This window comes from Perca flavescens, chromosome 15 (genome assembly GCF_004354835.1).
Source record: "Perca flavescens isolate YP-PL-M2 chromosome 15, PFLA_1.0, whole genome shotgun sequence".
Classification (NCBI taxonomy): domain Eukaryota; kingdom Metazoa; phylum Chordata; class Actinopteri; order Perciformes; family Percidae; genus Perca; species Perca flavescens.
In genome coordinates, this window is record NC_041345.1 from 10,176,730 (window position 1) to 10,189,649 (window position 12,920).

The 12,920-nt window shown below is 44.2% G+C and overlaps 1 protein-coding gene across 1 annotated transcript; it reads right to left on the bottom strand.

The window, feature by feature from the left end:
- Positions 1 to 96: 96 nt before the first annotated feature.
- LOC114569081 (small ubiquitin-related modifier 2) lies at positions 97 to 12,353 on the bottom strand. The gene is made up of 4 exons (XM_028598895.1): positions 12,197 to 12,353; positions 5,171 to 5,302; positions 1,956 to 2,027; positions 97 to 479 (listed from the first exon to the last, which is right to left on the bottom strand). Exons 1-4 carry the CDS (start codon positions 12,215 to 12,217, stop codon positions 417 to 419), a joined length of 288 nt encoding a protein of 95 aa, XP_028454696.1. The 5' UTR covers positions 12,218 to 12,353; the 3' UTR covers positions 97 to 416.
- Between the last annotated feature and the right edge of the window lie 567 nt (positions 12,354 to 12,920).

A 12,920-nucleotide genomic window follows, 5' to 3' on the forward strand; every position in this document is an offset into this window, starting at 1 on the left:
CCCAAACTGTGTACACTGTTCCCTAAGTGATTGCCAGTCCCAAAATAGTACAGTTTAAGAACAGATTTTCTGGACACTAACCAAGCCCAGCCCAACGACATTTGACCAGAAAAGTCAGGTTTATTAATTCTTACTCTATCAACAGTCCTATATGTCTGCAACCTTGCAGAAGAAGTCCTTAACATTTACCACAATACAGCATGAACAAACAAAACCTTGGTGTGGTTTATATACAAAAACAGAAAAGTAACAAGGGCAATAATTCAAATACTATACAGCAGTTGTGTGAAGCAGATAAACTTCTTCTGCATGGAATTTTGTTGAGACAATAGGAAAAGTTGCAAAGAAGCAGCCGCTGTGAATCACAGGCCCAGATGGTTGGTTATGTTAAGGAGGAAAATGGTGAAGCATGTTGATTATATGAGGCCTCCTGTCTGTTGTTGAAACACATCAATTGTATCTTCATCTTCCATTTCCAACTGTGAAGAGAAAAAAAGTTATATAGGCATGTGGCACATGACTTTGATAAGCCTGAAATTCTGTGCAATCTCTTTGCTAGATTTCATACAGTTGAGCTGTATCATGTGTATTTATTTTTTGTGTATTTATTTATAAGACAAATTGGCAACGTGTAAAGTGAGAGATGTATTGTAGAGAGAGAGAGGGGGAGGGGGGAGAGCCAGGAAAAAGCCAATCCCTGTCAAGATGTTGCAGTTACATGTTGTGAGCTCCAAGGCTGAGAATATATGCTTTATTCAAATTCAAATGTGTTGTTTGCATAGACAAAATAGCACATATTGCAGCCAAAATGAAACTGAAATTGTTTTTGGCTTTGTTGACCACAGTGTGCTCAGTCAGTTGTGTCTACTCCAGCCATTCATTGCAGCAAGTATATTGGCATCTGTTTAAAGTGTCATATTCAACACAAGTTCGACAACACGGAATGTAAAACATAGTTTGTTGTGTTCCGACAGCCTGAGGCATCTCCATGCTCCCCACGTCAGTGTGTCCTTAGTCTATATCGACAACGTTCCACTTCCTGTATTGTTCAGGTGCCGCTGGAAATTCGGCCAGATGTCCTTCATTTTGGGCCTCATGTTCGACAGCTTCCGCTTTCTTTGTGTTGGCATTCCAAACTCTGGTTTACTAAGGTTAACTGCTCCTCAGATCTCTGCACGGTAAGTCCAGACAGCTAGATAGACTATCCATCCAATCTGAGTTATCTGTTGCACGACTAACTTTTGAACGTAGACGTTCCACCAAAACAAGTTCCTTCCCGAGGCTATTTTGCAGAGGCACCGTCATTCTGTCTGGGGCTTAGCAACGCCCAAGACTATTGTGACTGGTTTAAAGAAATGCCAATTAACCAGAGCATGTTTTTCTCCCATCCCGGAATGCCGTGTGGACTAGCCAGACCCTCCTCCGCAGCGCTGTGGAGAAAGGTCTGACAAAGCGAGACTAGCGTGTCCTTAATTATGATAACGCAGATGCGTGTCTGGTTTCAGCCTACAGACATTCCTACCACACACAGTGAGCAGTGTGTGGTAGGAATGTCTGTTTTAGTTGATCGGTTAGTGCCGGTATGTTCTACAATTACATGTATCAAGACTTGGTCAGACACTGGACAGATTCTGAGTTGTGTGTGCACTGTTATTACTTTGCTTCCATCATGTATTTCACATTGTAGAAAGAAAAAAGGGAGTACCAAAAATCAAGAGCTACATAAGGAGCTTCCCCATGAAAGGGCATCAAAAAGGATTATGCATACCTTAATTGATAAGTGTGGCACAAGTCCATTAGCACAAGTGAGGACACATGAAGTGCATGAAGTATGTTTGAGCCCGCTATAAATTCCAGGCAACATGGTGCCCCGTGAATGTGTATTTTTAAGCATTATTACACTATTCAGTCTGTTTTGGGTAGCTAAACTCATTGTCTGAAGGCTTCAAACTTACCTGTGATGGTGTGTCCGTCTCATTTATTGGCTGTCCATCAAATCTGAACCTGATTTGCCGCATTGCCAGTCCCTGGAAAGACAAACATAAATCAAAGACTCATTATCCACATTAATTTCCATAAATTGGAAAACAGACGATGCTAATCAGCTGACTTTCACCAGCTCCTTGAACATTTCCGAGCCTAACAGAGGGAACGAGGACAGTTCACACAAATAAATCATATGCTCAAGAGAACAGCAGCGTAAGGGGAAGACTTAACAGTAAAGATTCTCATATGGTTTCAGTTGCTGTGACTTCTACTTGATACATGAATGCAACATGTTCCAATGATTGTAGTAAGCACTTTCTCTAAATGTTTTCTTCCATGAACTTGAGGACCCCCGCAAGTTTACTCTGTCACAATGATGGACTACATGAGGTAAATGCATAAAACCACTGAGTTTTCCCTTTTTTTTTTTTTTTTTTTAAATATAGCTGAGTGGGTCTCAACAATTGATGGGTTAGGTACTACCATTAGTAAACACTATATGTTTTTTTACTTACAATATATAAAAACATTTATTTGTGTAGCACATTTCAAAGCAATGTTACAAAGTGCTTTACAGTCAGAAATACACAAGTATAAAACACATACCATGACATTAAATTACAGTTATACTTTGGAAGAAAAAGTTTGATTTTTCAATGTCACAAAATTAATTACATAAGCCACACACCCTAATTTAATTATTTTTAAAATGGGATCAGTTGTGTAATTGATAGTTACTTGCCGTCTCATACAGCGCAAGCATTTCATGGAAATCGGTATTCTAAAAGCCAAGAAAATAATCTAGATACTAAATCAATATTTTTAGTCAACTAAAGTCTTCATGCCAAATAAAAAACAGTTAAAACCAAATAATTCATTAGGTAAGTTGGACTTATAAATTGCCAGGACATCAATACTTGTTTGCTTAGGGTTAACATTGCACTATTTAGAATGCTGTAAAAGTCACTTCAAGCATGACTGATAAGTGTGAAAAGGCTGAAAATAATTGCTCTTATCGTAGCCTTTTTTGTCTTCAAACTAGATTAAACATGTGCATACTTCAAAGATGCTGCTTTAAACCACCACATAATTCCAATAATAATTTCCATATGATGTAAATGCCGCATAACTTAGCAACATATCTCTTCTAAGCCTTGTGCCACACTGTCTACAGTTGAAAAGAGAATACAAGGCAGACATTTTGACATGTCACAGCAACTCAAGTGTAATTAATAACTTTAATAATAGCTGTAATACAGTTAGGTGTGCCAGTTCCAAGGTTCCCAGTGCATACTGGCTCACTGACAATGCTGACTGGGACATTTGAATGGAAGGCAGCCATCGTTAATGTTATTAGTTAAACCTGTGCTTTTTTTGACAAGTCAACATGTTGTGTGCTGCATGCAGTAAAAAAGGCCAATTAAGAGACAGCAGGAGTTTTGTCAGGGATTTACAAGAGGGACTGTAGGTGTCATTTACCAAACATATTGGGGTGGGGGGGGGCTGAACACCCACAGAGGTTTTCTGAGTTAATCTGGCTGATTAGACCTCTTCCCAGGACTGTTGCTGCGTTCATGCCACCTGGGAGTAAGAGTGACCACCCCCATGGTTACGTTGTTTTTCCGACTGCCAGCGTTCACATAGTCGGGATGCGTGTTCTTCTTCGTCTTTTTATATTGGCGTTTGGCATAACAACTTGTTGCATGACTGCCACCAACGGTTGGCCGTAGCCTAGAGCATCAGGTGTGTGAAAACATCGTGGCCACAATAACAAAAGATTTGCTGCTGTTTTCTTATACAAGCATAAAAACAGCACATGGACAGGTGTTTGCTTGTGTTATCTGCAGGACTACAAACGAGAAAGGACACGGATAAAGTTTTTTTTTTTTTTTATACATTTATGAATAATTTGAAACATATTATGTCTGTGTATGTTTCTTGGCAGAGGTGTTTGTCCACAATAAACAGTTTATTGTCATTGAAATATGTTCAGTGAACCAAAGTTGCCTACATCAAACGTTAGTTGTCAACAACACGTCACCAACTGGGAAACTCTTTTAGCAAAATCCAGCTTGAGTTTCCCACCTCTGATTCCCACGGGAAGTGACGTGAATGGTGACGTTATCACTCGGAAAAATGTTTTTCCGATGTCTATGAACGCAGCATGTGTGGGTGCGTATAGACTGATTGATTGATTGATTGACATCTTCCTGAGCCTCTTGTTAGCTTTTTTTGCACCTGTTAGGGGCAGGACAAATGACAGCTTTATCGTTCTTTTTGGTTGAAAATATTTCTGACCTAATAAATTCCCATCTAAGCTCCGGCCCACTTTAACCTGAGCAGAGGTCTAATCAGCCAGAATAACTAAAATCACCTGTGTGGGTGTTCGGAGGCATTAACAAAAAGAAAAAGATTAAAAGCTAGAGCTTGATTAAAAAGTACACACAGGTAAGGGTGAATATCAAAGCTGTCCTTCTTTGGCTCTTTCATGTCTGGTGAGTACAGGAGCACACACACTTGGAGGCACAGGTGTACTAATTGGGCACCTGACCCAGGTGCATTGATTGTCGTAAATTTGATTCACTGTTTGCACTTTGATTAAGGAAGTTCCCTTTGTTCCTGAGTGCGTTGACTGAGTAGTTTATTCCATTTTATTTGATATTCCAAGTAATTGTAAAGTCTTATCTCTCTGTTTATTTCTGACACTATTATGATCTATCTATCTAAGTAGGGATGTATTGATGTAGTAATGTGATTCAGAGTTGTTTATAGATTTCTGTATTCAAGAGAATGTGAGACTTTAATTTGTATGTACGCTTTCTTTCAAATGTAGAAATGAAACCACTCAACTACATCTTACTCTGAAGAGAAAACAGAATAAATGCTTTCACATGGAACCTGCTGACTGCTTCTCCTTGTGTGCTCATATAAATTCAAGTTAAATCTAGGGCATTCCTGTGAAATAACTTAATTTTAGATTAATCTTAAATTACCAAGTGGCAGTACACACAGGAAAACACTCAGTGACCTCTTCATATTATAGAAAACGATTGTCAAATGGCAGCATATGCTGTAATTGTGTTATTTGTTACCATTGGTTTAGGAAATAAACCTAGAACATCATGCTGAATGTTCACAATCAATCAGCTATGTCTGCTGTTTGCTGATATTGTTCCATGCCCACCTGTCTATCGCAGTAGGCCTTCATGAGTTTGATGAGCGGCGTGTGTCTTTTGATCTTGAACTGCACTATGGATCCATCCTGACCTGCTACCTTCAGGTTTATGTGTTCATTGCTTTCTGTCTTGACTGCTTCCTGAGGGATGAAGTCAGAGAGAAAAAAAAACTGTCATGCAGGAAACCAAGCTGATTACAATCAACAACAACAAAGGTTAGGCAAGCTTGGATTTAGAAAAAACATGCAGATTTGATCAACTACAAACAATCAATTTCCTGATTACAGCTCTACAGATGTAAAAAGTTGCATATTTCTCTCGTTTTTTTCAGGAGATGCGATATAAGGCTCTGACACACCAACTTGACGGCTGATCTTCGGCAGAAAAGGCCTCCCCGAGTTGGTCAAAAAAGTGCCTCGGAACACAACGAAGCGATGCCGACGAGCGCACGTTCTGCGCGTGCGCGAGACGTAATACGTCTCCATAACAGCAGGCGGCGCTAATCTGTATTGTCGGCCAAAAAATGAAAACTGGCAGCTGATTGAACGAACGCGTCACGTGGGTCTGGCTTCTCTTCAAAGCCAGACCATAATGGCGGCTCCTTCGGAATACGATGTCATATTTTACGAAAATAGTTCACCGAAACGTATTTCTGAAAACATTTTCAGCGAGAAATAGGCCGTGCAGTTGCTGAATCTGTCTTCATTTCAGATCGACAAAGGTCAGTTTAAAAGATTTTCGTCAGCTTTTGAGAGGCGTTAGTCACGCTCATCCCGCTTGTCATTTTCGGGTTAGCACTTAGAATAATTTACATTATCAAATAATAGACAGAGACCACTGAAAATATATCAAAATTCAATTTACTTGAGAACCCAACAAGGAGGAAGACCTAACGTAAAGCTCTCTACAGCTGCTTTTTATAATAAGTGAAAATGTGATAAATCATGATACAGAGTAGAGATGCCCCAATTGACCGGCTAGTGACCGTAATTGGCTGATTTCCACATCATTGGCCATGACCAGCAACCTGCCGGTCAGTCTGACATTTATGCCGGTCAAATGCACTTTGGCGCCACATGATTTACATCGCGCAACATCAGCATCCATCCATCCATCCATCTTCGTCCGCTTATCCGGTGTCGGGTCGCGGGGGGAGCAGTTCCAGCAGGGGACCCCAAACTTCCCTTTCCCGAGCAACATTAACCAGCTCCGACTGGGGATCCTGGCGTTCCCAGGCCAGGTTGGAGATATAATCCCTCCACCTAGTCCTGGGTCTTCCCGAGGCCTCCTCCCAGCTGGACGTGCCTGGAACACCTCCCTAGGGGCGCCCAGGGGCATCCTTACCAGATGCCCGAACCACCTCAACTGGCTCCTTTCGACGCAAAGGAGCAGCGGCTCTACTCCGAGCTCCTCACGGATGACTGAGCTTCTCACCCTATCTCTAAGGGAGACGCCAGCCACCCTCCTGAGGAAACCCATTTCAGCCGCTTGTACCCTGGATCTCGTTCTTTCGGTCATGACCCAGCCTTCATGACCATAGGTGAGGGTAGGAACGAAAACTGACCGGTAGATCGAGAGCTTTGCCTTCTGGCTAAGCTCTCTTTTCGTCTACAACGTGCGATAGATTGAATGCAATACCGCACCCGCTGCGCCGATTCTCCGACCAATCTCCCGCTCCATTGTCCCCTCACTCGCGAACACAACCCCAAGGTACTTGAACTCCTTCACTTGGGGTAAGGACTCATTCCCTACCTGGAGAAGGCATTCCATCGGTTTCCTGCTGAGAACCATGGCCTCAGATTTAGAGGTGCTGATCCTCATCCCAACCGCTTCACACTCGGTTGCGAACCGATCCAGTGAGTGCTGAAGGTCGCAAGCCGATGATGCCATCAGGACCACATCATCTGCAAAGAGCAGCGATGAGATCCCCAGCCCACCAAACTGCAACCCCTCCCCACCCCGACTACGCCTCGATATCCTGTCCATAAATACTACAAACAGGATTGGTGACAAAAGCGCAGCCCTGGCGGAGGCCAACCCTCACCTGAAACGAGTCCGACTTACTACCGAGAACCCGGACACAGCTCTCGCTTTGGTTGTACAGAGATTGGATGGCCCTGAGAAGAGACCCCCTCACCCCATACTCCCGCAGCACCTCCCACAGTATCTCCCGGGGGACCCGGTCATACGCCTTCTCCAAATCCACAAAACACATGTAGACCGGTTGGGCATACTCCCAGGCTCCCTCCAGGATCCTTGCGAGTGAAGAGCTGGTCCGTTGTTCCACGACCAGGACGGAACCGCATTGTTCCTCCTCAACCCGAGGTTCGACTATCGGCCGAACCCTCCTTTCCAGCACCTTGGAGTAGACTTTACCAGGGAGGCTGAGAAGTGTGATACCCCTATAATTGGCACACACCCTCTGGTCCCCCTTTTTAAAAAAGGGGAACCACCACCCCAGTCTGCCACTCCTTTGGCACCGTCCCAGACTTCCACGCAATGTTGAAAAGGCGTGTCAACCAGGACAGCCCCTCCACACCCAGAGCCTTGAGCATTTCTGGACGGATCTCATCAATCCCCGGGGCTTTGCCACTGTGTAGTTGTTTGACTACATCAGTGACTTCCGCCTGGGAAATCGACGACAATCCCCCATTATCCTCCAGCTCTGCCTCTAACATAGAGGGCGTATTAGTCGGATTCAGGAGTTCCTCAAAGTGCTCCTTCCACCGCCCTATTACCTCCTCAGTTGAGGTCAACAGTGTCCCATCCTTACTGTACACAGCTTGGATGGTTCCCCTTCCCCTCCTGAGGTGGCGAACAGTTTTCCAGAAGCACTTTGGTGCCGACCGAAAGTCCTTCTCCATGTCTTCTCCAAACTTCTCCCACACCCGCTGCTTTGCCTCTTTCACGGCAGAGGCTGCAGCCCTTTGGGCCCTTCGGTACCCTGCAACTGCCTCCGAGTCCTCCGGGATAACATATCCCGGAAAGACTCCTTCTTCAGTCGGACGGCTTCCCTGACCACCGGTGTCCACCACGGTGTTCGTGGGTTACCGCCCCTTGAGGCACCTAAGACCCTAAGACCACAGCTCCTCGCCGCAGCTTCAGCAATGGAAACTTTGAACATTGTCCACTCGGGTTCAATGCCCCCAGCCTCCACAGGGATGCACGAAAAGCTCCGCCCGGAGGTGTGAGTTGAAAGTCTGTTGGACAGGGGCCTCCTCCAGACGTTCCCAATTTACCCGCACTACACGTTTGGGCTTACCAGGTCTGTCCAGAGTCTTCCCCACCCTCTGACCCAACTCATCACCAGATGGTGATCGGTTGACAGCTCTGCCCCTCTCTTCACCCGAGTGTCCAAAACATACGGCCTCAGATCAGATGAAACGATTATGAAATCGATCATTGACCTTCGGCCTAGGGTGCTCTGGTACCAGGTACACTTATGAGCATCCCTATGTTCGAACATGGTGTTCGTTATAGACAATCCATGACTAGCACAGAAGTCCAACAACAAACAACCACTCTGGTTTAGATCAGGGAGGCCGTTCCTCCCAATCACGCCTCCAGGTGTCTCCATCATTGCCCACGTGTGCGTTGAAGTCCCCAGCAGAACAATGGAGTCCCCCACTGGAGCCCCATGCAGGACTCCAGTCAAGGTCTCCAAGAAGGCCGAATACTCCGAACTCCTGTTTGGTGCATATGCACAAACAACAGTCAGAGTTTTCCCCCCCACAACCCGCAGGCGTAGGGAGGCGACCCTCTCGTCCACCGGGTAACCCAACACAGCGGCGCTCAGCCGGGGCTTGTGAGTATCCCCACACCCGCCCGGGCGCCTTACACCCTGGGCAACTCCGGAGAAGAAAAGAGTCCACCCCTATCCAGGAGTATGGTTCCAGAACCAAGACTGTGCGTGAGGTAAGCCCCACCAGATCTAACCGGTAGCGCCCCACCTCCCGCACCAGTTCCGGCTCCTTCCCCCACAGAGAGGTGACGTTCCACGTCCCCAGAGCCAGCGTCTGCCGCCCGGGTCTGGTCCGTCGAGGCCCCTGACCTTCACTGCCACCCATGTGGCATCGCACCCGACCCCAACGGTTCCTCCCACAGGTGGTGGGCCCATGGGATGGAGAGGGAGTTGCCACGTAGCTTGTTCGGGCTGTGCCCGGCCGGGCTCCGTGGCAAACCCGCCACCAGGCGCTTCGCCGACGAGCCCGCCGTCTGGGCCTGGCTCCAGACGGGGGCCCCGGGCTTCCTCCGGGCAGGGTCACTCCATCTCTGCTTAGCTTTTGCATTCGGGTCATCAGCATCACACGTGAAAATGCAGGGTTTCCATGCATGTAGCAACGGCGCACTGCCGCTCAATCAGCTGTTTATGAAATGTCATAAAGTCGTAATTATACACTGCTCTGCTCTACTGATCTCAGGCGAACTGTCAGCCGCTCTCTCTCTCTCTCTCTCCCCTCTGAGGCTGAAAAACTGGAACATGAAAACCGCACTCACGTGGGCCCCGTGAAATATGACAGCTAGGCCTACAGTTTATTGGAAAATAGTGTTGGGCACACTGACTTTGATGAATTTACTGTTTATCAGACCCCAGATGAGACAAGAAGCTAACGTTAGCGAACGCTGTGGTCCCTCTGCATCTGACGCCCCGCTGCAGGAGACGCTGTATTCCTCCGACACGCTGCATTAACGTTACTGTTTAAAACGCTTTTCAGGTTAGTGGGGATGCATACCGCTCAAAACCAATATTAAAAACGTAATAATCTTCCGTTAAATCATCTGTTTCAGGTAACGGTACTCTAGTGTACTGTCTATTTGCTGGATTGTTCCGAGGTAACCGTCGGTAGCTAACGTTAGCAGATAAGCCTGTCGACAGCAACGGTAGTGTTCATTTATGCACAATGACACATAAAGCAAACTTGCTAATAAAGGAACTACACGCTGTTTTCAGGTAACGTTACTGTTGACGTTCAAACAGGCCTGTGTGTGTGTGTGTTTTGAGAAAATCTTTATACTGCAAGGCTATATTTATTTTATTTTTATTTGTTATTAATATATTTTTATTGCTATTACCTGTTTTCATACATACAGAAGTTTAGTTTGCTAAATATATCACATTTGTTTAGTTGGATATTGGATGTGAATTTCCTTCTGAAATATTGTACTTTAGCTGTGTGTGAATTTCCCACACCAGGAGTAATTTATATAGTTCTATTTTATAGCGATCGATTAAAAATGTTCTATGCAAAATGTTAAATTTTCTATTAAAGAAAAGATAGAAAATAAATATTTGTGTGTGCTGTAAAGTGGTTAGAAAAAATTAAATTGGAATCGGCTAAAATCGGTATCGGCTGGTCAAACTCAATGAAAAATCGGAATCGGCCTATAAAATTGTAATCGGTGCATCTCTAATACAGAGTAGATGTCGTCTATTGTTATCTTGTCAGAGTTGATGACGTCTCCCCTATCTGGTCTGGGAGGGCATGTATGCCCTCAGGAACATACCATGCTTAGTCAAGGACAAGCAATGGCTCCATGTTATCTTGTTTAGAGTATTCAGTATAATATTATCTATGCAAACAGTTTAATAATAACAAGAGAGAAAGTATGTAAATCAAAATTTCTCTAACAGCACTCCACCAATCAGATTGTCCATTGAGTCCGACTGCCCGCCTTCCGATTCAACAAGTCAAATCTGCCCAAATGAAGGCTGACGGCTCCTCCGACTGACGACGGCACGGAAGACACAGAACAGACTCGAGTCACTGACCTCACCAGACTGTCCGACGGCCGATAATCTGGTTGGTGTGTCAGCGCCTTTAAGACCATCAGTTTGGACTCTTTTAGCCTAACTCATGATGGGCAACGGTCATTAATTTTGACCTTTTAAAAATGAGTAATTGATTAATAATAAAAGATGAAGCATCCATAGTAAACTTGTTAAGTGAAGAGCTACAGATAACAGGTGCTTACTTTAGAGTGGGTGAACGCTACCTCCAACATGCCATTAAGGTAATTAGGGCAGTATGAATATGTATTGTGAGACAATAGAGATGACTTTCTACCAAGACAGACATCCCTTTAGTAGCCTACTTCTTCAGTAAATTAATTTTCATAAAATGTATTTTGGCCAGACAGGCAGCATTGCTGAAAAAGAGGTATTCAGATCTTTTATTTGAGTAGTAGTAATACTACAGTGTAAAAATACTAAGTAGTACAAAAGTAGCCTTTTAGCATCTAAATATATTTATATTATATCACTGGATTATTATTGATGCATTAATGTGTCCATCACTTTAATGTTACAGTTGGTAAAGGTGGAGCTCATTATACTGCTGGGTAGCTAAATCCATAAAGTACCATCATGTATGTGTTAGTGTTATCAAACAAATGTAGTGAATTAAAAAAAATACAATATTTCCCTCAGATGTAGTGAAGTAGAAATTTGCATAAAATGGAAGTTAAGTAGGTCTACTTGAGGAAAGGAAGTTTGGCTACATTTTACCACTGACATCCAGATATAAGAGATATATGTCGAGATAAGAAGTTGCCCACTGCAATTTCAGTGGCATAGGTTACCACATTAGTGGTAAACCACTGTGTACAAACTTTCTCCCACAAATGAACACTCAGTCGAGCTACTAACATCACATCATCTCTCTCTCTCTCTCTCTCTCTCTCTCTCTCTCTCTCTCTCTCTCTCTCTCTCTCTCTCTCTCTCTCTCTCTCGCGCGCGCGCGCACATACTGGTTGATGAATTGAGGAATGCATTGAGGATGACACCAGCTGGTTGGCTGTGTGTAATCAAACAGAAAGCGATCTGCGCGCCTGTGGATGCGCGTTCACAAACCTTCCGGTCTGTTCAAAGTAGGTATAGCCATATGGGTATAGCTAGTAGTTGAATTTTAGCTCTCAACTTTATCCAGGTAAAACAGAAAAAGTGGAAATGTCCGTTTTTTTTTTCTCTAAGAGCCCTTTTGCCACAGATCCAGTGAAATAAACTGGTATTTTTGACACAATGTGGAGACACTCACCTTTGGTTTTTCATCAGCCATGGTCACTCTTTTGGCGCTTCTCTATGCTGCCACACAAAGAATACGGGTGCGCGCACGTGCTCGTGCCCGTTTAAATGATTCGAACCGAACGTGCGCGGCCACGCGCCATTGCGCGTCCACACTACCGGGCTGTGAATGGCTACAGGCAATCACGAGGATTAGTCTGGTCATGGGCGGGAGAGTCTCATTGCGCGTTACAGGCTACAGGGGGCACTCAGCATCACATGCACGCGCACAGCAGTGTTTTTCCTTTTGTTTGTTTTTTAACGTTTGTATGTTCAGTTATCCCACAAAACGCACCCAGTGTTGCATGGTTCAGTCGTCATCATCATCATCCAGGACATTACGCATACTGGGAATGTTGTGTTTGCACTTTCCCCCCATCTTTTTCTTCTATTGTTTTGTAACTTTATGAATCCCTGCGGCCATCTTGTTTTTCTGTCTGATGATATGAGATGCACTAACGCTGTATTATTTGAATATTTACATATAAATAAACTGTGTATTTGCATACATCAAATCAAAAACACTGATTATTTACATAATCTAGTGAAAATATGTGTGTTTGTGTGTGGATTATATAAAGAACATATTTTGAGAAATCACTGGTTCCCTATTGTATCTGAACCCAGTTCCTCAGAGCTTAAGAGGTATTGATTATATGTTATTAACAGATTTATTAATTGTGTAATTTTTTTGTTAT

Bases quoted from the DNA above. Each gene is read 5' to 3' on its own strand.
- LOC114569081 (XM_028598895.1), bottom strand. From the start codon at position 12,217: ATGGCTGATGAAAAACCAAAG. The intron at 5,303-12,196 runs GTGAGTGTCTCC...TTCATCCCTCAG, and splicing joins TGGCTGATGAAAAACCAAAG to GAAGCAGTCAAGACAGAAAG. The intron at 480-1,955 runs GTAAGTTTGAAG...TTCTCTTCACAG, and splicing joins AGACGGACACACCATCACAG to TTGGAAATGGAAGATGAAGA.